At 53.3% G+C, this 24,797-nt stretch overlaps 4 protein-coding genes and 4 non-coding genes across 9 annotated transcripts; 2 read left to right on the top strand and 6 right to left on the bottom strand.

Moving 5' to 3' along the window:
• The first annotated feature begins 471 nt into the window (after positions 1–471).
• Positions 472–1,134, top strand: DYNLT4 (dynein light chain Tctex-type 4). The gene is given in 4 exon segments (XM_060089699.1): positions 472–821; positions 823–931; positions 933–995; positions 997–1,134. Coding segments are annotated over 4 exon segments (660 nt in total).
• Positions 1,135–1,147: 13 nt separating this feature from the next.
• PLK3 (polo like kinase 3) lies at positions 1,148–6,454 on the bottom strand. 2 transcript variants are annotated; one of them, XM_060089697.1, is made up of 15 exons: positions 5,782–6,454; positions 5,515–5,622; positions 5,304–5,420; positions 5,035–5,164; positions 4,866–4,953; positions 3,981–4,076; positions 3,695–3,893; positions 3,457–3,583; positions 3,162–3,253; positions 2,827–2,920; positions 2,607–2,690; positions 2,351–2,513; positions 2,064–2,193; positions 1,772–1,885; positions 1,148–1,664 (listed from the first exon to the last, which is right to left on the bottom strand). In XM_060089697.1, exons 1-15 carry the CDS (start codon positions 5,989–5,991, stop codon positions 1,473–1,475), a joined length of 1,944 nt encoding a protein of 647 aa, XP_059945680.1. In that variant the 5' UTR covers positions 5,992–6,454; the 3' UTR covers positions 1,148–1,472. The 2 variants fall into 2 exon arrangements, with proteins under 2 accessions (XP_059945680.1, XP_059945681.1); XM_060089698.1 differs by lacking the exon at positions 1,148–1,664 and having other exon boundaries at positions 1,806–1,991; positions 2,101–2,193.
• An 8,972-nt stretch (positions 6,455–15,426) lies between these two features.
• BEST4 (bestrophin 4) lies at positions 15,427–18,780 on the top strand. Its single transcript, XM_060089694.1, has 9 exons — positions 15,427–15,578; positions 15,670–15,764; positions 16,357–16,590; positions 16,776–16,930; positions 17,330–17,407; positions 17,702–17,887; positions 17,987–18,067; positions 18,179–18,333; positions 18,507–18,780. The coding sequence occupies exons 1-9, from the start codon at positions 15,427–15,429 to the stop codon at positions 18,778–18,780; spliced, it is 1,410 nt and encodes a 469-aa protein (XP_059945677.1).
• A 2,999-nt stretch (positions 18,781–21,779) lies between these two features.
• RPS8 (ribosomal protein S8) lies at positions 21,780–24,447 on the bottom strand. Its single transcript, XM_060089696.1, has 6 exons — positions 24,342–24,447; positions 23,839–23,945; positions 23,282–23,381; positions 22,722–22,897; positions 22,362–22,491; positions 21,780–21,942 (listed from the first exon to the last, which is right to left on the bottom strand). Exons 1-6 carry the CDS (start codon positions 24,343–24,345, stop codon positions 21,833–21,835), a joined length of 627 nt encoding a protein of 208 aa, XP_059945679.1. The 5' UTR covers positions 24,346–24,447; the 3' UTR covers positions 21,780–21,832.
• On the bottom strand, positions 22,061–22,129 carry LOC132484774 (small nucleolar RNA SNORD38). The gene has a single exon (XR_009531324.1). It is a non-coding gene; the product is annotated as a small nucleolar RNA SNORD38 (small nucleolar RNA).
• On the bottom strand, positions 22,596–22,661 carry LOC132484775 (small nucleolar RNA SNORD38). The gene has a single exon (XR_009531325.1). It is a non-coding gene; the product is annotated as a small nucleolar RNA SNORD38 (small nucleolar RNA).
• On the bottom strand, positions 23,458–23,561 carry LOC132484776 (small nucleolar RNA SNORD46). The gene has a single exon (XR_009531326.1). It is a non-coding gene; the product is annotated as a small nucleolar RNA SNORD46 (small nucleolar RNA).
• LOC132484764 (small nucleolar RNA SNORD55/SNORD39) lies at positions 24,029–24,108 on the bottom strand. The gene has a single exon (XR_009531315.1). It is a non-coding gene; the product is annotated as a small nucleolar RNA SNORD55/SNORD39 (small nucleolar RNA).
• Positions 24,448–24,797: the final 350 nt, after the last annotated feature.

Below are 24,797 nucleotides of genomic sequence, written 5' to 3'. Positions count from 1 at the left end.
AGACTCACAGGGCTAGAAGGATCTGTGGGGGATGAAGGAGTTGGGTCTGTCTGTCCCTCCCTCTGGTCAGGGGGTGGAGGCGCCACTATCTAGGCTGAGGCAGAGGGCAGATACATCTCCCCCTTCTCCTGCTGGTGAAGTCAGGTGGAAGGGAGAAAAGGAGGTGTACTTCGAGCTCATTTAACTAACCTCCATAGTGCCCAAGGAAAGTGGAGCTCAGGGGGCAGGGATACCAAGATGATAGTCTGAGCAGCATCTCTCCCCTTATTGTGTCCCTAACAGCCCTTAACCCTCTAAGCACCTAGGAATCCACGCAGCCCCGGACTATTTGATTCACCTGTCCCCCAAAAAACAGGTAGAAAGGGATTAGGGGGTACAAACTCTTATCATTAAGTAAGAGACGGGATGGTGTACAGAGACGGCCAGTGAGGGCCATCCCGTCCAAGCGTGGGTCTTCCAGCCGGCAGGTCCATGGCTGGCAGGCCTGTGCCCTCCGGACACGAGGAGGAGGAGACTGCCCAAGACCATGGGCTGAAACAATCACCAGCGCGGCCTCCAGGCCGTCTGCCCAGCATCGATGAGACCCGACCAGACGGCCAGGGCCGGGCCTCCCGCCGTGGCTCCGTGCTAGGTCCGGCCTCGTCCTTTTCGCGCCGCAACTCGCTGGCCGGGCCAGGCGCAGGTCTTGGGGGTCGGCGCCCATCCCTGGGCCCCTTGCCCCCTCTAGGCTCGCGGGTCAGCTTCTGTGGCTTACCCCTGGTTGCCGCCCGCTGGGCAGCGCCCTCATACCGCACGGAGTCGGCGCCACGGGAGCGCTGGGAGGGCGCGCGCACAGCGGGCCCTGGAAGCGGCGTTGGAGGCAGGATTGCGCGACGCGTTCTTCTCCCGTGCCGAGGCCGGGCGGCTGGCGCCGGAGCTGTGTGAGCTGGTGCGTGCGCCTGCGCCTGCGCGAGCTCAGCCCGCCGCGCTACAAGCTGGTGTGCAGCGTGGTGCTGGGGGCCGCGCTCCGGCCAGGACGTGCGCGTGGTCAGCCGCGCGCTCTGGGACACGGCGCGCGACGGGCTGGCCACGGCAGCGGTCACCAACGCCTCCCTCTTCGCCGTGGCCACGGTCCACAGGCTCTACTGCGAGTGAGGACTCCCCCGAGTTTTGCAAAAACGGTTTATTATACCAGGAGGAGGCCCTCCCTGGGGGTCACATCCCAATAAATAAATGTCTGTCAATAAATAAAAGTGGTCCATAAATAACGCCCCCTAGCGGGGGGCTAAGGCTCAGGCTTTTCTTGGAGAAGGGGTAGGAGGCCGCCTCCAACCCCAGTAAAGCTGGTCCCTGATTCCCTGGGGGATTCGGCCCAGAGCCCCCAGTGAGGCACCAAAGGAACAGGGAGGGCCACAAAGGCAAGGGCCAGAGCCTTACAGGCACAGGCGTCAGGCCTGAGGGCTTGGGTGGTGGCCGGCCCCGCAGGTTGGGGCCTAGACTGGGCAGCGGTCCCGGAGCAGGCGCAGGGCATAGCGGAGCCGCTGCCTCAGGTCTGGGGAGCAGCCCAGCTGCTGAAGGTGGGAAGCGAGGTAAGTACAAGCACTGCGATTGCGGGCCACAAAAGTCACAAGGAGGGGCTCCCAGCCACTGAGGATCAGCTTGGTGTGGTCTCCATAGAAGTTCACCTGTGTGCAGGAGGGTGGCACTGATCAGGGCCTAAGGCCCAGATCGTTTCCTCCCCAGCACCCTGGACCTCCCAGACCTTACCCCCAACTCCAAGAGGAGCTCTTACCTGGATGGTGCCATCACTAAAGAGCATGAGTAGGGCCTGATCAGTCTTGACCCACTGCAGCAGGAGTGGGGGGACAGGCACCTCCACCTCTTCCACACTAGGCAGATCTCCACCCTGGGAGCAGGGGCAGGTCACTTGTCTGACATGAGTCAGTCCTCTCTCCATTCATGTCTCCCTTAGAGGTTCAGCTTCTAGCTGCAGCACCCACCCCCTCGCCTACCTGCCCCCAAAGGGGAACAGAAAGGGATCAGGATGTGTTCGTCCTCAATGTGCCCCACCCCAGTCCACAAACCTTCATGAGGCGCTGCTCCATGTAGGAGGCAAAATACCTCAGGACACACAGCTGAGGCTGCAGGGCCCGAGGCACAGCACCCACAGAGAAGGAGAAGTGCTTGGTGCTGGTGGGGTCGTAGTGCACAGTCCTGGAGGGGAGGAGATGGAGGCAGAAGTCAGACGGAGCCCTGTACCCACGCCCCTCCCCTGAGAGACTGCAGGTCCGGGAGCCCAGGAGCACACACCAAGGTACAGCCCTGCTGAGTACAGTGGGCTGGATACAAGACACCCCATGTCACCACTTACTTTCTGTTGGCTGACAGGGCCATGTGTGTGCCATTGTTGAAGAGCACAGCCACACGGCAGCTGGACAGTTGATACCCAAAGCCAAACTTGTTGGAATAGTCAACCCACTTGCTGACCCACACCAGAGGCTCTGGCTGGGCCAGGGGAGCGGGGTTCTGTTCAGCTGTCATGGAAGAGGAAGGAATGAGGACCTGTTCCTGGCCTCCCAGTCAAAGAACTCCCACCACCATTCACATATGCCAGACCCCAGCCTCACCTGGGGACATGAAGGCCAGGCAGTTTCTCAGAGCACAGAGGGCTGACTCCACCACTGTGGCCACAGTCAGACCTTCTTCAAACCCTGAAGGGGACGGGGCACTGAGAATTAGGCAATAGTCCCCCAGGTCCTAGACAGTGACTCTCCACCCACTCCTTCCCTCTAGGCCTGGTCTCAGGCCCAGCAACCTCTAGCACCCTTTATCCTCCTGGTGGCTCACCATCTCCACTGCTCGCCAGTGTCCCACGGGGTGAACTGTCTTCAGGTGCTGTCTCTACCAGGCTGACGGGGGCTGGACCTGAAGCTGCCGGAGCCTGGAGGGTTGGATGGAGAAAGGGAGTGAGACAGGCCCCGAAATCCAAATCCTTGAGAGTCCATGGCCCAGCCCTGCCGTGGCACCCGGGGCACCCCAGGTCAGCCCTGCCTGGCTGATGAGACACAGCCAATTAGGCCACCACGAGGCTAGATGTTTCATCAGCCTCTTTTATCCCAGGCTTCCCGCAGCTGCTAGGGTGGGGGTGAGTCAGGGGAACACTGTCCACGTGAGCACCTCACCCTGGGCCTGGCATCCTGATGGCCAATGGACATCCGAGTGAGGCTGTTCACCAAACAGGAGACTTCGTCCCGCTCCTCGGGATGGTTCTTATCTGGGTGGGGCGAGATAGAACCCTGAGAAATCTGTCCAGCCCCCCTGCTTCCCGCAGGGATGATACTGTTAGGCATACCCATGTGCCTGTGTAACACGTGCTCTCCCAAGGGGTCCCCCAGGACTCAGACTCACACCCTCACATGTACTTGACAAGCCCCCTGCCGCTCTGTACCCTCAAAACCACTGACATCCCAGACTCACTCTTACTCTTCTTCCTCCCAAATAGGCTCTTGGTAACTTTGACAAACAGAATCCTAGCTGGGTTAAGGGGTGTCAGGTCTGGGACTGTCACACAGCTGCTGACAGGGAGCCGGTAGGGGGTGTAGCCCTGAGGAGAGAAGGCATGTGAACAGAGAAGAGCAGCCCAGGGGTCCTGTCACCTGCTCCCATTCAATCCCCTGGGAATCCACAGACTGGACAAGTCTGGGGGGCCACAAACCTTGGTAAAGAAGTTGTGGCGCAGGATCTGGTCAATTGAGGGGCGGTCTTGGGGTGAGGCTCGAAGGATGGTGGCCAGGAGCTGCCGGGCAGGCAGTGAGAGGCTGGCAGGCAGCGTGTAGTGAACCTGTTTGATGCAGCGGTATGTCTCCTTCAGGTCAACTGTCTCAAAGGGGGGGCTCCCACATAGCAGTGTGTACCTGTGGGGCAGAGAAAGGGGGTCAGGAGTAAAGTGGAACATATGCCCCCCTAGGCACCCCCTGTGTGCACATAACCCTGGGACTCACATGACACAGCCCAGGGACCACACATCTGCCTCAGGGCCGTGGCCCTGTCTCTGCAGCACTTCTGGGGCCACATAGTTGGGGGTGCCACAGATGGTCCTGAAAGGGGGTAGGGAAGAGCAGAGGGCAAGGTTCAGAAGCAGCCTGGCTGGCCCCTCATCCCTGCCCCCACTGTGAGTCCAGACAAAGCAGCTGCCTGTCACCAAAGGCCAGAGAACTCCTGCTTGTTCTGAGACAATGGATGCCAGGGATGGCAGCTGAGTCCCTGCCCACCCGCCTGGCCCAGCTGCTCAGCTGCTCTGCAGGACAGGGGGAGGCCCTGACCCCCAACCCAGCCCCCTCCTCCAGGGTCAACAGAGGGTCCATCACTGATCCCTTCCTCCTTCCCCGACTCCCGTCTGTCAGAAACCCATACAGGCTGTCACCTCCTATGGTCTGTGCCACACTCACCAACACCACCTGTCATGCCCCCATAAACACTCAACTACCATACATGCTATCTGTTTTACACCCAGTCTTCGTTGCCGCAGCAGGTTATCGTGACACACGGGGTGTCATGTCCCACCATCCCTACACTCAGTCCATCTCACACACTCTGATGTCAACGTCCACATTCACACACAGGATCAGTCATACACCTCCAAGAATCTTTACACCCACCTGTCTCGGGGACTAAACATACAGAGGACCCACAGCCTCTCCATCATCCCCATTCACCCAGGCTGCCATTGCCACCTTCACACACACACACACAGCCCATCATCCTTTCCCATCTATCACACAGACACATCAGGCAGTCGTCATGCCTCCCACATACATCTTTAGTGTCTGTCACGCACGTCATCTGTGTCACACAGACTGTGGCCACCCCCCTCCTCAGACACTCACTTCTTCCTATGCTCTGGGGGCTCCAACCTGGTTGCCAGCCCAAAATCCCCCATCTTCAGTTCCATGTTCTCAGTGATGAAAAAATTTCCTGGACCGGGGTAGAGAAATGTGTCACACGCCTTTTTCTCTGCCTCCCCAACCCCCCATCCTGTTGGCCCAGGAGTCTCACCCAGCTTGAGGTCCCGGTGCAAGATGCCTCGCTGGTGCAAGTACTTGAGTCCGGAAAGGATCTGCCGAAGGTAGTAGCGCACCTCTGGCTCCAACAGGGTGTGCCGGGCCTTCCAGATGTGGGCCAGGGACTGCAGAGAGCCACTGCCTCAGCCCCTCGTCTGCCCTCCCGGATCCTCCCTCCATTTGTGCTTGCTGAGGAAGAGCAGGGCTCCAACTTTGGGTCTTAAGGTCCCCATTCCCTCCCCCACCTCCATCACCATCCCTCACCTTTCGGCTGCAGAGCTCCAGGAAAATGTATATGTTGTCAGCATCCTCAAAGTGGTGCGAAAAACGCACAATGTGGCGGTGCTGCAGGCCGCGGTGCAGCTCAATCTCGTTTAGGATCTGCAATGGGGACGCGGGGTTGTCATCCGCCAAGGGCTCCCACGCCACTGTCCCCACCCCACCCGTCGTTTGCTGGGACTGGGTCCCGGCTCACCTTCTCGCGCTGATGCGGCTTGGTGATGCGGCTCTGCGAGATGACTTTGACCGCGTAGGCATGGCCGGTCTCTGTGTCAGTGGCCTCGTAGCAGCGGGCGAAGCCCCCCTATAAGGAGGGGGCATCAGGCAGGGCGCTCCAGGGGAGCGCCATGGCAGGCCAGCAGAGGTTCCCGCGCCGAGGCCAAACGCCCCTGCCACGCCCCGCGGGGGCAAAGAGGCCGGCAGGGTCCCCCTCTACCCTCGCTGACACCACCCCCCAGCTCACCTTGCCCAAAAGGCGGCCTTTGAAGTAGGTGCGGCCGCTGCGCGGGTCAGTGATGAGGCGCCCAGGGTCCGGCGCCAGCGGCCCGGCCAGCACCTCCGGCTCAGGTCCCGGCATGGGACTCCCAGGAGGTCCGGGCCCGGCGGGGGGCGCTGGCGGGGCCGTAGCACGCGGGAAGGGGCGCGGGGACAGGAAGCCGGCCGCGGGCTCCATGAGGGCGGTGCGGCGCAGCGCGGGCCCGGCTAATTCTGGCTTCCGCCAGGCAGCGACTGCGCGTGGCGCTGGCTGGATTTGCTACGCGGCGCTCGCGCCCGAGATAGCCCAGCGTTTTTATCAATGAACGCCTGCCCCCTCCCTGGCGTCTCGTCATTGAGAGCCCGCCCCCTTCCTGGAGGCGAGTCACCAAGAAGCCAAGCCCTTCCTCGGGCCTTACGTCAAGAAGCTCCTCCTCCCACCCATGCACCCAGAGGCCCAGCTTCCTGTTCCAGCCTTGAAGACGCAGCCATACTGCTAGTCACCATGCGGGTGGTCATCAGGATGTAGAAGCCAGCTGTGTCCCCGGTCCCCTACCTCGCCCTGGTGACTGAGAGTCCCTCTAATGGGGGGTCCTCTTTTCCTCCATCCTTGGGGGCTTATGCTGAGGTCCGAGGGGGCCTGGACATCTGGGGGATCTCCCCGGGAACTAGATGGACTAGCGTTCCAGCCTGGAGGACAGAGGCAGGGGCGGCGCTCGCTTTTGCCTGAGCTCGTCACCAACACTCCCCCATTAAGTGCGCGGGAATTTGCGCGCACTGGCACTGGCCACGCCCTTGGACAAAGCCCCCAGGCTCAGGCCAGTGCTGCCCCCCTTAGGGCCTGAAAGGAATTGCACGCGCCCAGCTGGGCTTGCCTGGCGTGGGGAGGAGCGTGGAGACCTGGGCTCCTATGCTGAGTTTTGGGGTCAAACAGCCTGGCATTCAAGGCTTTTGACATGAGCCAGGCCACATCTTCCGCTACCCACATCCACACCTTTGAAGAGCAGATCTCAGGTTCTGGAGGGGTGCCTATTCTCTTTTCCTGAAAACATCCACTGCCCTGGATCAGCAGCCAGAGGCCAGAAAGTGAGGAATGGGAATTGTATTTTCTCAAATCTAGCAATAGACAATTGGGCAGGTGGTCCCCGGGCCGTCTGAACCCCTAAATCTGGTCCATGCCCACCGTTCCCATGGCCAGAGACAGAGAGGTGGGGACTTTTTTTTTAATTTACTTTATTTGAAGTATAGTTGATTTACCATTTTGTGTTAATTTCTACTATACAGCAAAGTGATTCAGTTATACATCTATATTAATTCTTTTTCATATTTTTTCCATTATGGTTTATCACAGGATATTGAATATAGTTCCCTGTGCTCTACAGTAGGGCCTTATTGTTCATCCATTGTATATATAATAGTTTGCATCTGCTAATCCCGAACTCCCAATCCATCCCTCCCCCACAACCTCTCCCCCTTGGCAACCACAGGTCTGTTTTCTATGTCTGAGTCTGTTTCTGTTTCGTAGATAAGTTTATTTGTGTCACATTTTAGATTCCACATATAAGTGATCTCATATGGTATTTGTCTTAATCTTTTTTTTGTTTGTTTGTTTTGTTTTGTTTTGTTTTCAGCCGGGCTGCGCAGCTTATGGGATTTTGGTTCCCCAACCAGGGATCGAACCCAGGCCCTTGGCAGTGAGCGCCTGGAGTCCTAACCACTGGACCACCAGGGAATTCCCTGTCTTAATCTTTTTGACGTACTTCACTTGGATTGATAATCTCTAGGTTCATCCATGTTGCTGCAGATGGCATTATTTCATTCTTTTTTATGGCTGAGTAGTATTGCACTCTATATACGTACCACGTCTTCTTTTTCCATTCATCTGTCAATGGACGTTTAGGTTGTTTCCATGTCTTGGCTATTGTAAATAGTGCTTCAATGAACGCTGGGGTGCATGTGTCTTTTCTTTTTTTTTTTAAATTAATTAATTTATTTAATTAATTAATTTTTGGCTGCATTGGGTCTTCGTTGCTGCGCGTGGGCTTTCTCTAGTTGCGGCAAACAGGGGCTACTCTTCGTTGCGGTGTGTGGGCTTCTCATCGCGGTGGCTTCTCCTGTAGAGCACGGGCTCTAGATGCGTGGCCTTAGTTGCAGCGCGTGGGCTCAGTAGTTGAGGCACACAGGCTTAGTTGCTCCGCGGCATGTGGTATCTTCCCGGACCAGGACTCGAACCCGTGTCCCTTGCATTGGCAGGCGGATTCTTAACCACTGCCCCACCAGGGAAGTCCCGCATGTGTCTTTTCAAATTATAGTTTTCTCTGGATATATGCCCAGGAGTCAGATTGCAGGATCATATAGCAACTCTTTTAGTTTTTCGAGGAAACTCCATACCATTTTCCATAGAGGCTGCACCAATTTACATTCCCACCAACAGTGTAGGAGGGTTCCCTTTTCTCCACAGCCTCTCCAGCATTTGTTATTTGTAGACTTAATTGATGGCCATTCTGACTGGTGTGAGGTGGTAGAAAGGTAGGATCTTAACCCCTCTGAATCCCAGGATCACAGGCTTCTTCCTGGGCTTGTCCTTTCACCTCTCTGTGCTCACTCTGTACCATCCAATCAATAATTAACCTGTTCAGTCCTCAAAGATCTGAGAGCACCTAGTAGGTGCCAAGCACTGTGTGTATAACGTTGGTCAAGGTTGCAGCCCTCATTTAGTTTACATTCTGCTTGATGGAAACAGATAATAGGCAAGTATATAAACAAGGTACCTGCAAGCTGTGAAAAGTGCTGTGAAGGAAGTATACAGAGGAGCAACCAAAGAGCTTATATTAGAAAGAGTAGCCAGGAAATTCAACAAATATTTATTGAGTACCCAATTCCTGTCAGTTTTATCTTCCAAATATCTCTGAAATCTATGCACTTCGTTCCATCTTCCCCAAGCACCCTAATCTGGGTCACAGTCTCTCAGGTTGGGATAATTGCTACAGCACCTTGCTGGTCTCCCTGCCTTTAGTCTCATCTCCATTTCAACCTCTCGCCATATGGATATGCCACCCAGTCCCTCATCAGGCCCACAAGAGCCTGCTTCTCTCACCTTGCCCTCCATGTCCCCTGAATGGAGAGCCAAACCAGCCAGAGAGGTGGAGAAATATTAGTAGTTCAGATGAGTGAGGGGGAGAGGGGAATGGGGGTGGGCAGGAAGGCCTTAAGTGCCATACTCTGGAGTTTGGTCTTTATTCTACAGGTCAGCAATTTTCTAGGGGGGTAGATGGTAGAGGTGAGGCCAGAAAAAGCATGAGGCATGTATAGTTTGAAAGGCATATTTGATATTGCAACTTTAAAATTTTATTTATTTGTTTGTTTGTTTGTTTGTTTTTGGCTGTGTTGGGTCTTTATTGCTGTGCTTTCTCTAGTTGCAGCGAGCGGGGGCTACTCTTTGTTGCAGTGCGCGGGCTTCTCACTGTGGTGGCTTCTCTTGTTGCAGAGCACGGGCTCTAAGTGCGTGGGCTTCAGTAGCTGTGGCACGCAGCCTCAGTAGCTGTGGCTCGCAGGCTCTAGAGCACAGGCTCAGCAGTTGTGGCACACGGGCTTAGTTGCTCCGCGGGATGTGGGATCTTCCCGGACCAGGGCTCGAACCCGTGTCCCCTGCATTGGCAGGCGGATTCTTAACCACTGCGCCACCAGGGAAGTCCCGATATTGCAATTTTATATTTGGAAAATAGAGCAAAATGTCTTTGTATGAATTTTCTAGGGTTGTCAAAACAAAATACTACAGACTAGGTGGCTTAAACAACAGAAATTTATTTTCTCACACTTCTGGAGGCTGGAAGGTCAAGATCAAGGTATTGACAAGGTTGATTTCCTCTGAGGCCTCTTTCTCGGTTTGTAGATGGTGGCAGTCTCCCTCTGACTTCACATGATCTTTTTTATTTTGGAGCGCCCCCCCCACCCTGTGCCTCGCGGCATGTGGCATCTTAGTTCCCCGACCAGGGATCGAACCCACACCTGCTGCCGTGGAAGCGGAGAGGCTTGTCTTAACCACTGGACCACCAGGGAAGTCCCACATGATCTTTTTCTGTGTGTCCTAATTGCTTCATCTCTTAAAGACATCAATCAGATCAGATTAGGGTCTACCTCAGGACCTCATTTTAACTTGACCTTTTTAAAGGTCCTATCTCCAAATATAGTCACAATCTAAGGTACTGGGGATTAGGAGAAGTCAAAGCTCCATCCATCTTAGGTTTTCATACAGGACTCTTTTTTTTTTTTCAGTTTTGTATTTTTTATTAGTAGGCTTTATTTTTTTAGAACAGTTTTAGATTTTTCAGAAAAATTGAGCAGATAGTACAGAGTTGTCATATACTTCCCCCTGCCCCTGCCCCCCACACACAGAATTTCCCCTATTATTATCATCTCACATTAGTTGGTACATTTCTTACAAGTAACTCTTCAGTGGTTTCCCATTGCTCTGAGAATGAAATCTAGAATCCTTGCAACCGTCTATAAATTTCCCCATAATCAGGCCCTGCCTAACTCTCTAAACAATCTCCTCTTGTCTACTTTGCTCCAGCTGGACCTTCTCTTTCTTCCTCACACATAATACCTGTTCTTACCTCTGGGCCATTGCACATTTATTCCCTCTGCCTGGAATACTTTCCCCCTAGTCTTTACTTATTACTCATTCATTCTCATCTTTTCTGGCTTAACTCACATGTCATCTCCTCAGAGAGGTCTCCCCAACCACACTACCTAAAGTTGGATTCCCTCAACAAATTAACCCATACAGGACTCTTCAACAAAGAGATTAACAAGAACAATACAAAAACCAAAAAGCAAGTTTATTAACACGTAGAGCTTATGTATACATGGGAGATATCCAGGGAAAAATGGATAACTCTCCCATGTGGCTTAGAATTTAGGCTTAAATACCACCTGAGTAGGCTTTCCTGCTGGCGCAGTGGTTAAGAATCTGACTGCCAATGCGGGGGACATGGGTTCAAGCCCTGGTCGGGGAAGATGTCACATGCTGTGGAGCAACTAAGCCCGCGAGCCACAACTACTGAGCCTACGTGCCGCAGCTACTGAAGCCCACGCGCCTAGAGCCTGTGCTCCGCAACAAGAGAAGCCACTGCAATGAAAAGCCCGTGCACTGCAACGAAGAGTAGCCCCCACTCGCCTCAACTAGAGAAAGCCTGTGCGCAGCAACGAACACCCAACACAGCCAAAAATAAAATAAATAAATTTTTATAAAAAAGTACCATCTGAGTAGAGAAAGGGGAGGGGAATGTAAGCCTCTTAGGGGAGAGTAAATAATTTCTAGGAAAGATGAATGGGCCCTTAGAAGAATGAATGGGAAGTATGATAGTTTATGACAAAAGTGGCCTGGATATGATATAGAATTCTAATTTCCTCTCCTGTGATATGAGATGAAACTCCCAGGAAGGGGATTTATGACCATTGAGTTCATTTTGGAGGCTCTGTCTTTAGGAAGTTAAGGGGAGTTCAGAGAAAGTCTTTCCCTGCATTTGCTGTTTTTCAAGTGCCTACAGCTCAAAATAATCAATATGCCAGAGTGGCATATTTTGGGGTGGCATATTCTGTTACCATCACTGGCTCCTCCCCTTGGGAGGTTAAAAGGCTCCTGAGCCCTCCTCCGGGAGCCATGGCATCAGGAGGACATCCTCCTGATGCTGTAACTGGAGGGGCTGGCAGCCTGTTCTGCCTCCTCCCTCAGTGTAACATATGCTGCCATTAAGGGATCTTATGCACCTGCCACATACCAGGCATGGGGCTAAGCATTTATCTTCTGGACTGCTCACAGTAACCTTATGATGTGGATGTGATTATTATCCCCATTTCACAGATGAGGAAACCGAGGCTCATGGGGCTAAGCCTCTTGCCCAAGGTCATATGCAGCTACCAAGGGGCAGAGCCAAGATCTGAACCCAAGATGTCTGACTCCACTATTCATCATTGCCTGACTTTTTCTTTTTTTTTGGCTGCGTGGTATGTGGGATCTTAGTTCCCCAACCAGGGATCGAACCCGTGCCCCCTGCAGTGGAAGCACGGAGTCCTGGACTGCCAGGAAATTCCCCTGCCTGAGTTTTCTCAGAGCCATTGTTCTCTGACCTTGCATCTGTCCTCCTATACTACTCCATGTCTCCCTGTCTCTCTTACTAGTGCCCTTTCTCCTCCCCCCAAGACTCTCACAACCCCCGCCCAAGCTGAGGTTTTTCTGAGCTCTCTGGGTCTCCATCCCCCAGAGGATGCTCTCAGGCCCACTGCTAGTTGAGCACGTATCCCACATTCCTTGCCCCTTGGCAGCTCAGAGTCAGAATCTCTTGACAGTATCAGGTCACAGAGGTCAAGGGAGTCTTTCAAGAATGAAAGATACCAAGTAAGGTTAGGACTCATGAGGGCCTACTGGATTCAGCAATAAGGAGATCTCAGGTGTCCTTGGTGGTGGCAGAGGTGGAAGTAAAAGAGCTGGACCAAAAAGAAGAGAGATGCTAATAGCTACGGTAGCATTTCATGCTTACCAAGCGCTTTATAAATATTAATTCATTTAATAGTCACAACAACTCTGTGAGATAGATACTATCATTCGGTTTCCCCAAGGGGAAATTAAGGACAGAGGGGTTAAACAGTTTGCTCAAGGTCAAGGTCACAAAGGTAGTTCACAGTGAAGTCTGGATTTAAAAATCTGGGTGGTCTGGCTCCAGACTCCATGCTGTAAACTGCCAAGTCATATATACAGCTCTCGGCTGTGAGGAGGGGAGAGGGCATTGGTGGTTAGGACTGGAAGAGAAGGAGAGGCAAGAGCCAGAGGAGGATAAGAAGGGTGGGGAAAATGATTTACAGGTGGAGTGGTTCCTTCTCCTGGACCATAAACCAAAGGGACCTGACAGCAGCTGGGAAGGGAGATAAAGTGACTGAGGAAGGAGGGGCTGGGTGGGGCCTGGGGACTGCTCCCTCCTGGGGCAAGCCTTCAGGTTCTGTACCTTTACCCACAGCTCTGTGGGAATTTCACAGCCCAGTGATCCAGAGAGTTGGTAACAGGCAGATGTGAGGGGGCCTCACATGGGGATGGGGGCTGAGGACTGAAATGCAGCCAGCTGGGCTGCCCTCAGGGAGCACTGTCAGAGAGAAGCTACCAGGACTTCAGGGCCTGAGCTCCCCCAGTCCCAGGGCCTGGCTTCCCAGGTACCAGAGACTCTTTAAGTGGTAAGCAGCCCAGAATGCTCTAGAAAAGCCACAGATCAGAGCTTGGGAAGGGGCTGCATGGCCAAGATAGCTGAGGCCCCAGAGCTGGTATCTTGCCCTTCCCAGGTCAGGTCCTGGGTCTTCCAGACGTCCAGGACACACACATGGAGTCCTGTTCTTTCCACATATGGACATCTCACCTGGGCCCTGGAGGGAGAACATAACTTGTCAGGCCATGAGATGGCTTCCAGACCTTGCTCATCCAGGGAGTTTCTTATAAAAAGTGGGGAGGGGGACCCCTCAGGTTAAAAGATACATGCACCCCAATGTTCACTGCAGCCCTATTTACAATAGCCAAGACATGGAAGCAATGTCCATCGACAGAGGAATGGATAAAGAAGATGTATTACATACATAAATGGAATATTACTCAGCCATAAAAAAGAATGAAATAATGCCATTTGCAGTAACATGGATAGACCTAGAGATTGTCATACTGAGTGAAGTCAGACACAGAAAGACAAATATCATATGATATCTCTTATATGTGGAATCTAAAAAAAGGGTACGAATGAACTTAGTTACAAAACAGAAGTAGAGTCACAGATGTAGAAAACCAACGGGATGCGGGGGGGTAAAATTGGGAGATTGGGATTGACATAGACACACTACTATATATAAAATAGATAACTAATAAGAACCTACTGTATAACACAGGGAACTCCTCAATTCTCTATAATGGCCTATATGGGAAAATAATCTAAAAAAGAGTGGATATATGTATAACTGATTCACTTTGCTGTACAGCAAAAAATAACACAATATTATAAATCAACTATACTCCAATAAAAATTTTTCAAATAAAATAAAAAGAAAGGAAAGAAAGAGAAAAGAAAAGAAAAGCCTGCCTGGGTTCAAGTCCTCCCCAGCTTTACTGAGATGACTCAGATGCAATCCTATCCTCAAGGGTTTCATGGGCTGGAGGGGATATCTCTCTGTAGATGGATTATAGGCCAGTATGATTAACTGATGCAAGGACGGACCTCAAAGGAGCAGTGAAAAGGAGTGAGGCCAGAGGCTGGTGATGGCAGGTGGAAGTGGGGGGCATCTCAGAGGTCTTATAGCCAGATTAAAAGCCAGGACCTGGCACTGTTTGGCTCGGGGACAGGCAGGACAGGCATCAGAGGAAAGGTCTCTGACTCTCAGTCTCTGCAGGATTGCCTGTTTCTGGGATGCAAACAGTGGGTGGAAACCAAAGGGAAAAGACTTGGCTTTTCATGGTAACAGCCGCCCAGGATAAATGCCTGCATGCTCCAGGCTCCAGGCATTGTTTCTCTGAATATTACCAACTGCCCTGTGAGGAAGGAGTTATTGATCCTGTTTTGCAAAGGAGGAAACTGAGGTTCAGAGAAATTAGGTATCTTGGACAAGGTTACAGAGAGCTAGGATTCAAACCCAGATTTGTCTCTCAAGCTTGTGCTCCTAACCACCTCTCCATGCTTCCTCTCTTCAGAAAACACTTGCATCGAGAACCAGCTCGCAGTGTGGGGGAAGGAGCTTCCCAGGCCAGGTCAGAGGTGTGATGTAGTGGCGTTTGGCACAGTGCCCGTCACTTAGTCAGTGCTCTGCGATCAGCAGCTGTTAAAACACTTAATCATGCATCTGTCTTCTCACCTGGAGCTGGGACAGTAATTCCTGTCACCCTGGCTTCAAGGACATGGTGTGAACTGTGGGGTCAATGATGATGGCATTTATGACACTCAAAGGCCAGCCCAGCCCTGCAGGCATAGGGAGACACATCCAGTTCCCAGCACCAGGGAAAGCTGGGTGACAGCCTCAATCCATCAATGATAACCTCAGTCCAGCCAAACTTTATGGGCCCAGGAGGTACTTAAGTGCTGTGGGGGTGAAGGCTAGCCCAGTTCCCCTTCCTCAGCACAGGCTGCTGTCCAGAGCAGGTAAGTAGATGTGGGGTGCGGGTGAGAGTGCCCTGGGACTTGAGAGACCAGCTATCAGCTTCGAGAGCAAGACTCCAAGGTGCGTGGGTCTGGGCTAGAGTTGGATCTCCTGTCCTCAGCAGTTCAGGACCCAGTTTTACTCCTAGCCCTGCAAGTGGAAGAGGAGCTTGGGGAAGCTTCATGCATGAAAGGGTGTAGACCTCAGCTCCCCCTTGCCCCACCTCATCCTGGTTTGACTCACACACCACTGAGTTCTAGGGGGTGGGGGTGTGCTCTGCATGCTCTGCAGCTCCCTCCCCCTTGTCTACTGACACAGGGTGAAGGCTGGGGTGGGGGGTGACCAGAGTTGAAGGAAGGTTGCCTGGGGATCTAAGGTGGGTGATGAGAAGACAAGCTAAGGAGAAGGTTTGCTGGGGGAGGACAGCTCTGGGAGCACCTCTTGTGACCTTCTGCCCCAGGCCCCCAGCACCATGACGGTTTCATACACCCTCAAAGTAGCGGAGGCCCGCTTCGGAGGCTTCTCTGGCCTGCTTCTCCGTTGGAGGGGAAGCATCTACAAGCTCCTCTACAAGGAGTTCCTCCTATTCATCGCCCTTTATGCTCTGCTCAGCATCACCTACCGGTGCGAGGGTGAGGGCAGGGTCTCTGGGCTGGCCTGTGGGTGACTAGGCTGCCTACCTCCCTCTAACCAGGCCTCACCTGACATTCCCCAGGCTGTTGCTGACCCAGGAACAGAGGCATGTGTATGCTCAGGTGGCCCGATACTGCAACCGCTCTGCAGACCTCATCCCCTTGTCCTTTGTACTGGGTAAGTTCAAAGAACCAGGGGTTCTCCCTTGTAGCCTCCTAACCATCTTTCCTTACCTTTGGGTTGGGTTACTAGCTCTGAGGGTCAGAATTACCCCAGCGGAACTGCTTGGAGGGCAACCAGAGCAGGCTCAGCAGGCATGGGAGCTGCGTGCGGGGTCCAGGATTTCCAGAGGACTAGGCCCTGCCTATCACGTGCTGGACCATCACTCCAAACAAGGCCCAAGCCACCTGCTGGCTTCACAACCCTCTGGGCACTGGAGGAGAACTGGAGAGAGGTGACACCTCCCTCCCAACCCCCATGTGAAGCAGGGCTCAGAGTTAACCATTGCCTGGACTTGAACCATCACTCCTCTTCTGCTTGAGGAGGTTTGCACTCTTCTTCCTCCCTGCCTGGTTTGGTACATCAGGGAGGGACCAAGAGGAAGAGGCTGTCCCCCTGACAGAGAGGCAGGGTGCTGGATCCAATGTGTCCTTCCCCCTGCCTTGGTTCCACCTGGCCTGGACCACACGCTCTGGGTGGGGGCAGGACACACTGACTCCTGAGACCTCCATCTTGCCTTCCCGTCCCCCCTACCCATGACGGTGACCAGGTTTCTACGTGACCTTGGTGGTGAACCGCTGGTGGGCCCAGTACACAAGCATCCCACTGCCGGACCAGCTGATGTGCGTCATCTCGGCCAGCGTGCACGGCGTGGACCAGCGCGGCCGCCTGCTGCGCCGCACCCTCATCCGCTACGCCAACCTGGCGTCGGTACTGGTGCTGCGCTCGGTCAGCACCCGCGTGCTCAAGCGCTTCCCCACCATGGAGCACGTGGTGGACGCAGGTGCGCAGCCCACAGCCCGACACAGGTGCCGCGCTGGGGGAGCCCTGGAGAGGACGGGACCGGACCTGCCCTGCGGGCCTCCTGGGAGGGGAGGTTTGACCACTAGGGGGGAGCTCCAGGGCCCCAAGGCGGTGAGTCCCCCGGGACAAGGATGAGTCTTCATCCCTCTCACTTCATCCCTGCAGGTTTCATGACCCAAGAAGAGAGGAAAAAGTTTGAGAGCCTGAAATCTGACTTCAATAAGTACTGGGTCCCCTGCGTCTGGTTCACCAACCTGGCGGCCCAGGCCCGGAGGGATGGGCGAATCCGTGATGACATTGCTCTCTGCCTGCTCCTGGAAGTGAGTCAGCCTAGGACCAGGCCCATCTGCTCTCCTCCCCCTAGTTTTGCAAACTGGAATAATAATTTTAGTGCTTAACACTTACATGGTGCCAATTATGTACAGCACACTGTTGTGTGAGGAAGTGAGGAAACTGAGGCACTGAGTGAAAAGAAACTTGCTCAAGTCACACAGCTAGTTAGTGGAGCTGGGAATCATCCTCAGACCTGGCTCCAGGCTCTGTCCTTGCAGTTACTTTGCTAAACTGCTTTCCATCAGTCACCCCAGCCTGATAACACCTCTGAAAGCAGAATGAGCCTCTAGACCTGGCCCAGGCCTAACGTGTGCTGGGCTCCCCTGTCCCCTCCCCATTCTTCCTTCCTCGCCTCCACTGACTTCCTCTTCCTGCTGTTCCACCAGGAGCTGAACAAGTACCGGGCCAAGTGCAGCATGCTGTTCCACTATGACTGGATCAGCATCCCCCTCGTCTACACCCAAGTAACTGCCTCTCACCTCCCCAGTCCCACTGCCTGCTGTATGTCCTGTGCTGTGTGTGACACTGAGAATTAGAGTTGGTACCTGCCCTGGGGCAGTTTGATCCAGTGAGACACTCAACAGCCCCAGGCTCATCTTCAAAGCCTCCCTGGACCCCCCCACTAAGATGATCCCCTCCTATCTGGTGCTGCCACACCTTGCTACATGTTTTATTGTACTTATTAGATCTGCCATTGGCCCTCGGGGCAGGGGTGGCATTTCTCCCTGCCCCACTTAGCCTGGCTTCCCTTTCTCCAGGTGGTGACCATAGCAGTATACTCCTTCTTTGCCCTCTCCCTGGTTGGCCGCCAGTTCGTGGAGTCAGAAGCAGGGGCTGCGAAACGTCAGGAGTCTCTGGAGGCAGGGCCAGCCCTGGGGGACCTGGACATGTACGTGCCTCTCACCACTCTGCTGCAGTTCTTCTTCTATGCTGGCTGGCTCAAGGTGGGCACTTCAGTGGTCAAGACATGGGCCCAGGGCCCACCCCAATTCTGGGGTTAGAAAATAGGGCTCTAAGCCCAGAAAACACTCCATCACCTGCAGGTGGCAGAACAGATCATCAATCCCTTTGGTGAGGATGATGACGACTTTGAAACCAACAAGCTTATAGACCGCAACTTGCAGGTGATTAGGGGTCTGGTGGCAGCTCACTGGCAGTCAGGCTCTCCCTCCCTGCCAGCTCTCAGCCCAGGCATGCAGGACAGCGGGATCCTTGTGACCCGCTGCCCGCCCCAGGTGTCCCTGCTCTCCGTGGATGACATGTACCAGAACCTGCCTCCTGTGGAGAAGGACTCATATTGGGATGAGGACTCTGCGCAGCCGCCCTACACTGTGGCCACTGTGGCCGAGTCGCTGCGGCCTTCCTTCCTGGGTTCCACCTTCAACCTGCGGTGAGTGGCCCACGCAGGCCGAGGCAGGACCCGAGTCAGCACGTGAGCCCCAGTTCCCCACCCACCCTCCGGGGTGCCCAGGACCCGGTCCCTCCTGCCCCAGGCCCCACTCTGGGGAGCCGGTCCCCCAGCTGCCAGAGGCTCGCTCACACCACCCTCCCGCCCACCTGCAGCATTAGTGATGACCCTGAGCAGAGCCTGCAGGTAGAGGCGTCCCCTGGGCCAGCCCGGCCGGTGACCGCTGCGCAGACCCCGATGCTCGGCCGCTTCCTGGGCGTAGGAGCACCCTCGCCAGCCATCAGCCTCCGGAACTTTGGCCGCATCCGAGGAGCCCCCCGGACCCCTCACCTGCTGCGCTTCCGGGCCGAGGAGGGCGGTGACCTCGAGGCCGCAGACCGCATCGAGGAGGAGGCGTCGGGGTCAGGGGATGAGGCTCAGGAGCCCTGAGCAGAGGCAGCAGGGCCGGGCCTTCCGGCTGCCTCCCCTAGGCCCTCCAGAGATCCTAGAGCAGCACTTCCATGCACCCTAAGCCGGAGCACTTAGGGACGACCCTTGAGAGGGCAGAGAGCCTGAACCAGAGTTAGGAATGCATCCACTTTGGCTTGGGGGAGGTGAAGCTAGGACACAAGAGGCGAAGTATAGAGGACTAGAGCCCAGGCGCATGATTAACTTCCTCCACAATGCGGGGCTAGGCTGGTTCTTGAGGAAGCATGAGTATCACTGAAGGGCTGGTAAAAAGTTCTGGGTACTACTCCCAGCGTTTGATTCATTAAATCTGGGATGGGGTCAAGAAGTTACATTTCTAATAAGTTCCCGGGGAATGCTGCTGCTGCCGCCCCAGGGATCACAATTCGAGTCATACAGAAAAAGATGTTTAGGATATTCCTTACCGTGATAACCTCACTCTGATGAGGGGTCAAAGTGTGTGCTGGGGTACTTTTGCTTCATCTGTCATATTCAATTTTTTGTTTACAATGAAAATATATTCATTTATTATCGTGCAATTAAAATTGCTTAACACTGAATTGGCATGCTTTGCCAATGGACTAAAGATGAGGGTTTGAGAGTCTGCCCTGAAGCTGATTCAGCTGAGACGTGAGGGTAGTCATATCTGAACCAAGCCCTTCTCTGCTCCCACCAACCAAACAGGGAAAAAGGACAGTTTAGAAAGCTGCAGGTCCATCCATCTCTGCGGTAGGACCGCAGCACTCAGCTGACGGTAATAAGAGGGGGCATTGTGGAAAACAGCCTCACAGAGCACTATATTAGAGTTGCTGCTAAACTGAGTTTCTCTAAGATTCCTGCCTTATATGCTCAGCCACCACTAAAGAAACTGGCGAATGCCAAAACTGAACATTAAGGCCAAAGGAAGACAAATGCCAGAATTCAAAGGAAGGGAAGCATTAAGAGTGTAGGTAGAGGTTGTGAGGACGCGCAGCCTCCTGTCGACTGACAGGATTATAGTGCTGGCTTCTACTTTCCTGCTGGGTGACGGGATACTGAATTTTTCTCAGCCTTGGTCGACAAATCTATACTGTGAAGACAAAGCACCTTGTGGTCACCATTCACTCAGAAGGCACCTGAGGTGTTTTGCTGGGTCTACAGAGGAGGTAGCCTTGCTCCAGGGTAAGAATGGTCATCTATGAGGGCAGTGGAGATGGACAGTTGATGAATTCAAGGCTCTTTAGAAAAAGAACCCCTTATCCTATGGACTAACTAGAGGGTGAAGGAGGGGAGGAATAAACATCAACGCCTTGTAGAGCTCGAAGGCAGTGTTGCTGTGCCATGCCCAACACACAGCTCAGCAAACATCAGCTAATGTTCAGGTGCTAAGGGAAGATCACTGGGTGGGAAGGCCAAGGCCAGGTCTCCCCAGAGCCAATGGTAAGGTTTTAGAGGACTGGACTGACTTTTTGTCCTTAAGTTTTTGTACTAGAAAAGGGGGTTCACCTTTCCCAAACGTCTATTCACAGAAGTCTGCAATTTAGCCAAGGTGATGGACCAATTAGATTTTGTACTTCTTTAGCTCTTAAGACATGTGCTCTCCAACAACTTTAAATTGGATAAAATCTTTTTTCTTTAGAACTCATTAACTTAAGCACATATTTGAGTGCCTGGTATATTGCCATGTACCTTTCCAGGTACTGGAGATGCCACAGGAAACATATCCCTGTTCCCCTGGAGATATATTCTAACAGGGCAAAAAAAGACAAGCAAATAAAATGAGCAAAATTTATGCCAAATTAAGGGATAAGGAGAAAAAACAGGGGCAAAGGACATAGCATGGAGGGGAGTACAATTTAAAATCCTGTGATCAGAGAAGAACTCACTAGACTAACAAAACAAAGACCTGGAAGGAATAAGCAATGTGGGTATATGATGGAAAGTATTCCCAACACAGGAAATACTAAGTGAACGTATGTTCAGTAAGGCCAGGATGGCAGTCACCATAGAAGGGACCACGTCCCACTGAGTTCCATACCATCTGGTAGGAATTTTGAGATGGGATGTCCTGTAAAAAAAGAATCTTATCTTTTAAAATGATCACTGATAGCTGGGATTGCGTTGGGGACAACAGAAGACCAAGTAGGATGCAGAGATGTGACCAGAACAGTAGAGGTGGTGTTAAAGGTTGAAGCAACAAGATGTGGTGACATTAGATGTGGGAGTTATGACCCAAGAATGACCTTAAGATTTATGTTGTCATATGAAGACTACTATTTGCTGCAATCAAATAATTGAGAAACTGTCTGAAAAGGGAATGCTGAAGAACGTGATCAGTTTTGAACACGGTGACCTTTTAGAGTTCGATTATGATATCCAAATGCAGGTGTCAAGTAGGTCTGGGCTAGTTAGAAAGATGGAGCTTAAACCACCTTTAAAAGTTGATGACAGACAACAATGTAGCTAAACTGAAGACAAGAGCTGACCCTTAGAGATTCAGCAGCCATCACTGGTAATTTTACGTACTTTTGAGTAAATCAGAGGGGAAAGGATTAGGGTTCAAAAGAAAATTAACTTCAGAAAGACATCCAAAAGCTGACAAGATACAGATTATGTAAATGTGTATAACCTGTTCAACAATGCAGAAATCTGGAACACAATTTCAAGGTTTCTAGACCATCCATGAACCTGAAATAAACCCCTAAAACCAAGGTCTGCACACAGGGTCTCTAAGAGAACCTTACAGAAGCAGCATGGTTTCAGGTTCCAATCATGGTCCAGTCAACAGCCTAATACTGTTGGGGGCCCCGTGCTGGGATGCCTCCCTCATACAGTCTCTCCTCAGCCTGCATGCCACAACCCTGATGCCACTGAAACCCAGCCTTGGGGGTGAGAAATGTTCCTCCTGCTATAAAAAGGCACATAATAGGCCGGGGCAAAGGGAGTTGGGGCACTCTACAGTGTGCCAAACAATCAAATATGCTCAGAACGCAAACACAGGGCAAAGAACAATAAACACCTTTATAACATGAGCTAAGATAGGAAGGAAGAGGATTTATTTGCCTTTCCGGGCCTTGATTTTCCTCAGATAGAACTCCAGCTCCTTTCCCTCTAGCACATAGCCATCTGCTCGGCCACACTGGCCTGGTCTTGAGGCGATGCAAGCTGCAAGAGAGTTATGTGGTCCTTAGCAAAATGACACTGTGGCCCTACCCACACCTACGTATCCCCTTAAGAGTCCATGTTGGTCCAGGTATCCTGGGGGAAGGCATGAAGCCCACTGTCTCCTCAGATATACTTTATCATCACTTAAAGTCAGTAGCAGAACTGGACAAAGTTTTCATCACTGAGACAACCCCCTAAGCCTGGACACAGACTTCTCAGAATACTCCTGAAACTCAGAGGCAAAAACCAAGCTCAAGCCTATGGGCTCCTGCCCACTATTTTCCATTTCAGCTTCAAACGAATGGGATGACCAAATATTCTGATTTGTGCTTGTGTGCTGTTACCAAACTCTCTAGACCACAGAGGGCACAGCACATCTTGGGACACCCCCGCTCCGCCAAATGCAAAAGCCATCTCACCAAGAAGCTTGCCCTGCTGGAACTGCTCCTCTAGAAGACTGCTAATTTTGGCATTCTTTTTCCTTTCATCATATTTCTTCTGAATTTTCTTTGATCGTTTTTTGTTTAAAATCTCTTCCTCCTCAGGAGTCTGAATAAAGGAAACACACATGGGTTAGTGGGGCCTCCCCAAACCCTATCTCAGGGAAGGAATGTCATAGCCTTCAACACTGCATATCCCATGTCCCTGCCACCTTCCTCAGCACTAAAGACTTTCATCTCTCCCTTCAGTAGCAGAACTGGACAGTTTTCATCACAAGAAGGCTGGAATCAGGGCGGCCTCCCCTCCCCCCACAGGAAGTTGGCTCCCCAAACACGCACCAGCTTGGCCCCCTTCTTGCGGCCCAGGGGCAGTGCATAGTGGGACTCGTACCACTGTCGGTACGGTGTGCTGTCAATGAGCACAATGCAGTTCTTCACCAGGGTCTTGGTACGGACCAGTTCATTGTTGGATGCATTGTAGACAACATCAATGATCCTTGTCTTGCGTGTACAACCTGCTCACAGGAGAAATTCAGAATCAAGCCATGTGAACCTAAGGTCAACTGTCCCCCACCTGTGCCCTAGTAGGGCCTAAGGAGATGGGAACTCTAAGCCTTTACAGAGCCATAGGTCATAAGCTCATCTTCCACACACCCATCTTTCCAGACGTGGCTGACACCCACACATACATGGTCTCTAGATTCAGCCCAATCCCTGAAGCTACAGGAGTTAAGAGGCAGGACAGGATGGAGAGAAAGTTCCAGAACCTCAAGGTCGTTGAACAGGAGAAACTTCAGTATCTTGGTTCAGGCCATGGACTTCCAGATAAAAGCACTTATTGAAGCTTAGAAAAGGTTTAGGTGCTGAGTTCCCACCCGCGCCTGCAGGGCCCCACTCACACTCGGAGCCCCAGGAGAAGTTCCCCACGTCCAGCCTCAAGGCCCGGTACTTCTTGTTGCCTCCCCGCACGCGGACTGTGTGTATGCGGCGGGGGCCAATCTAGAAAACACAAGGATACAGGAAGTAGGTTATCAAGAAGCTAGAGAGAGGGAAGGGAACCCGGGCTGGACGGAGGTAACAGTCAGTGTAACTATGACAAGTCCTAGCATTGGCAAGTGGCACACAGGTGACCAAGACGGCCACAACCACGCCTAAGGATAGTTCTTCATCACTCTAGTTACCTCCAAGAGGAAAAGCCTGATTCCAAACACTGAAAATTAAGTCTCCGTGCAACAAAATTTCCAGGTTTCTGACCATCACTGAGGAGACCACTCGCTCCAGGCGCCCTGCAGGTACCACTAGGACACAGTAGCTGTCACCATGCAATCTCTCCGTATTTACCCAGCACGCAAAGGCGAGGAGGCCGCCTAGTTCCTACAGCAAATCGCAGAGCCCCACAAAGATTCAGGAGGAGAGCAGGTGGGAGACCTGCCGGGCGGTGAGGCCCCGCACGCACCTTAGTGTTGGCAGCGGGGCGTCCCAGCTCATACTTCCGCTTCTTGTGGTAGGGCTTTCTCTTGCCCCCGGTCTTGCGACGCTTGTGCCAGTTGTCCCGAGAGATGCCTACGTGTGGAAGCGGGGGGAGGGAGCCTGAGCCAGGGAGCCCGGGGCCGGACCCCGCCAGCCCAACGCCCTGCGCCGGCGGCCGCACGCTCAGCTCTCCAAGGTTGGCTCCCCCATAGCGCAGTCGGGAGGTCACAGCATTTCCGAGGTGTCATCACGCGCGTGCGTTCCGGCCCCTTCCCGTCCCGACCCTGGCAGCCATGACGGTGCCGCTCGCGGCCCCGGTCCCTGCGGCCCCTGGAGCGGCCCGGGCGGCCCAAGCCCGAGCATCACCCTCCTCGCGGAGGCTCGCTGCCCGAGGCCCGGGCGCCCGCGCTCCCGGCTGGGCTGCGAGGCAGGATGGCGCCGGATTGAGCTCGTTCCCCAGCCGCGGCCCCAAAGCAGAAAAACACTCACCCATCGCTCGGTGCTGGCTGGAAAGAGAAAACGCAGAGCCTCACGGTTCGGTTTGTAAAACGTAGCCCCGCCTCTTGACGTCTCTTCCGGGCGCCGCAGAGAGCGGCCTTGGGTCGGAGGGCGGGGCGCCGAGGTCTTGGTCCTGAGAGGGTCGTGAGGGTGCTGCATCCCGGCCGAGGGTCAGGCTGGGGTGCAGCAGAGCCCGGCCTTGTACGCGCTTTAGGGGGAGGTTGAGAGACCCAGGGCACAATTCGGGCGGGACTTGCCTGGTTTTATTTACGTTTTGAAAAGACCTATTTTAGAAGCTACTGCTGTAGTCCTGGATGAGAGCTGTGAGTGCGTTGGAGAAGGGCGAAAGGCAGTAGAGGTGGAAACGAGAGGGGGACTTGGGTTTTGTTTTGAAGGGTTTGGTTTAGGGGGCGGGAGGTGTGTCAAGGATTCCGAATTCCTCACGTG

This window comes from Mesoplodon densirostris, chromosome 2 (genome assembly GCF_025265405.1).
Source record: "Mesoplodon densirostris isolate mMesDen1 chromosome 2, mMesDen1 primary haplotype, whole genome shotgun sequence".
Lineage (NCBI taxonomy): Eukaryota > Metazoa > Chordata > Mammalia > Artiodactyla > Ziphiidae > Mesoplodon > Mesoplodon densirostris.
This window is presented reverse-complemented; position numbering and strand designations above follow the sequence as displayed.

Excerpts from the sequence above, each read along its gene's own strand:
- PLK3 (XM_060089697.1), bottom strand. The coding sequence starts at position 5,991 with ATGGAGCCCGCGGCCGGCTTCCTGTCCCCGCGCCCCTTCCCGCGTGCT. Across the intron at positions 4,954-5,034 it reads GCACCGGGACCTCAAGCTGG|GAAATTTTTTCATCACTGAG; the intron begins GTGAGACTCCTG and ends ACCCCGGTCCAG. Across the intron at positions 2,691-2,826 it reads ACTGGCGAGCAGTGGAGATG|GGTTTGAAGAAGGTCTGACT; the intron begins GTGAGCCACCAG and ends CGTCCCCTTCAG.
- RPS8 (XM_060089696.1), bottom strand. Across the intron at positions 23,382-23,838 it reads GCCCCGCTGCCAACACTAAG|ATTGGCCCCCGCCGCATACA; the intron begins GTGCGTGCGGGG and ends TGTGTTTTCTAG. Across the intron at positions 22,898-23,281 it reads CTTCTCCTGGGGCTCCGAGT|GTTGTACACGCAAGACAAGG; the intron begins GTGAGTGGGGCC and ends TCCTGTGAGCAG.
- BEST4 (XM_060089694.1), top strand. The coding sequence starts at position 15,427 with ATGACGGTTTCATACACCCTCAAAGTAGCGGAGGCCCGCTTCGGAGGC. Across the intron at positions 17,408-17,701 it reads TCCCCCTCGTCTACACCCAA|GTGGTGACCATAGCAGTATA; the intron begins GTAACTGCCTCT and ends CCCTTTCTCCAG. Across the intron at positions 17,888-17,986 it reads TCTATGCTGGCTGGCTCAAG|GTGGCAGAACAGATCATCAA; the intron begins GTGGGCACTTCA and ends CATCACCTGCAG.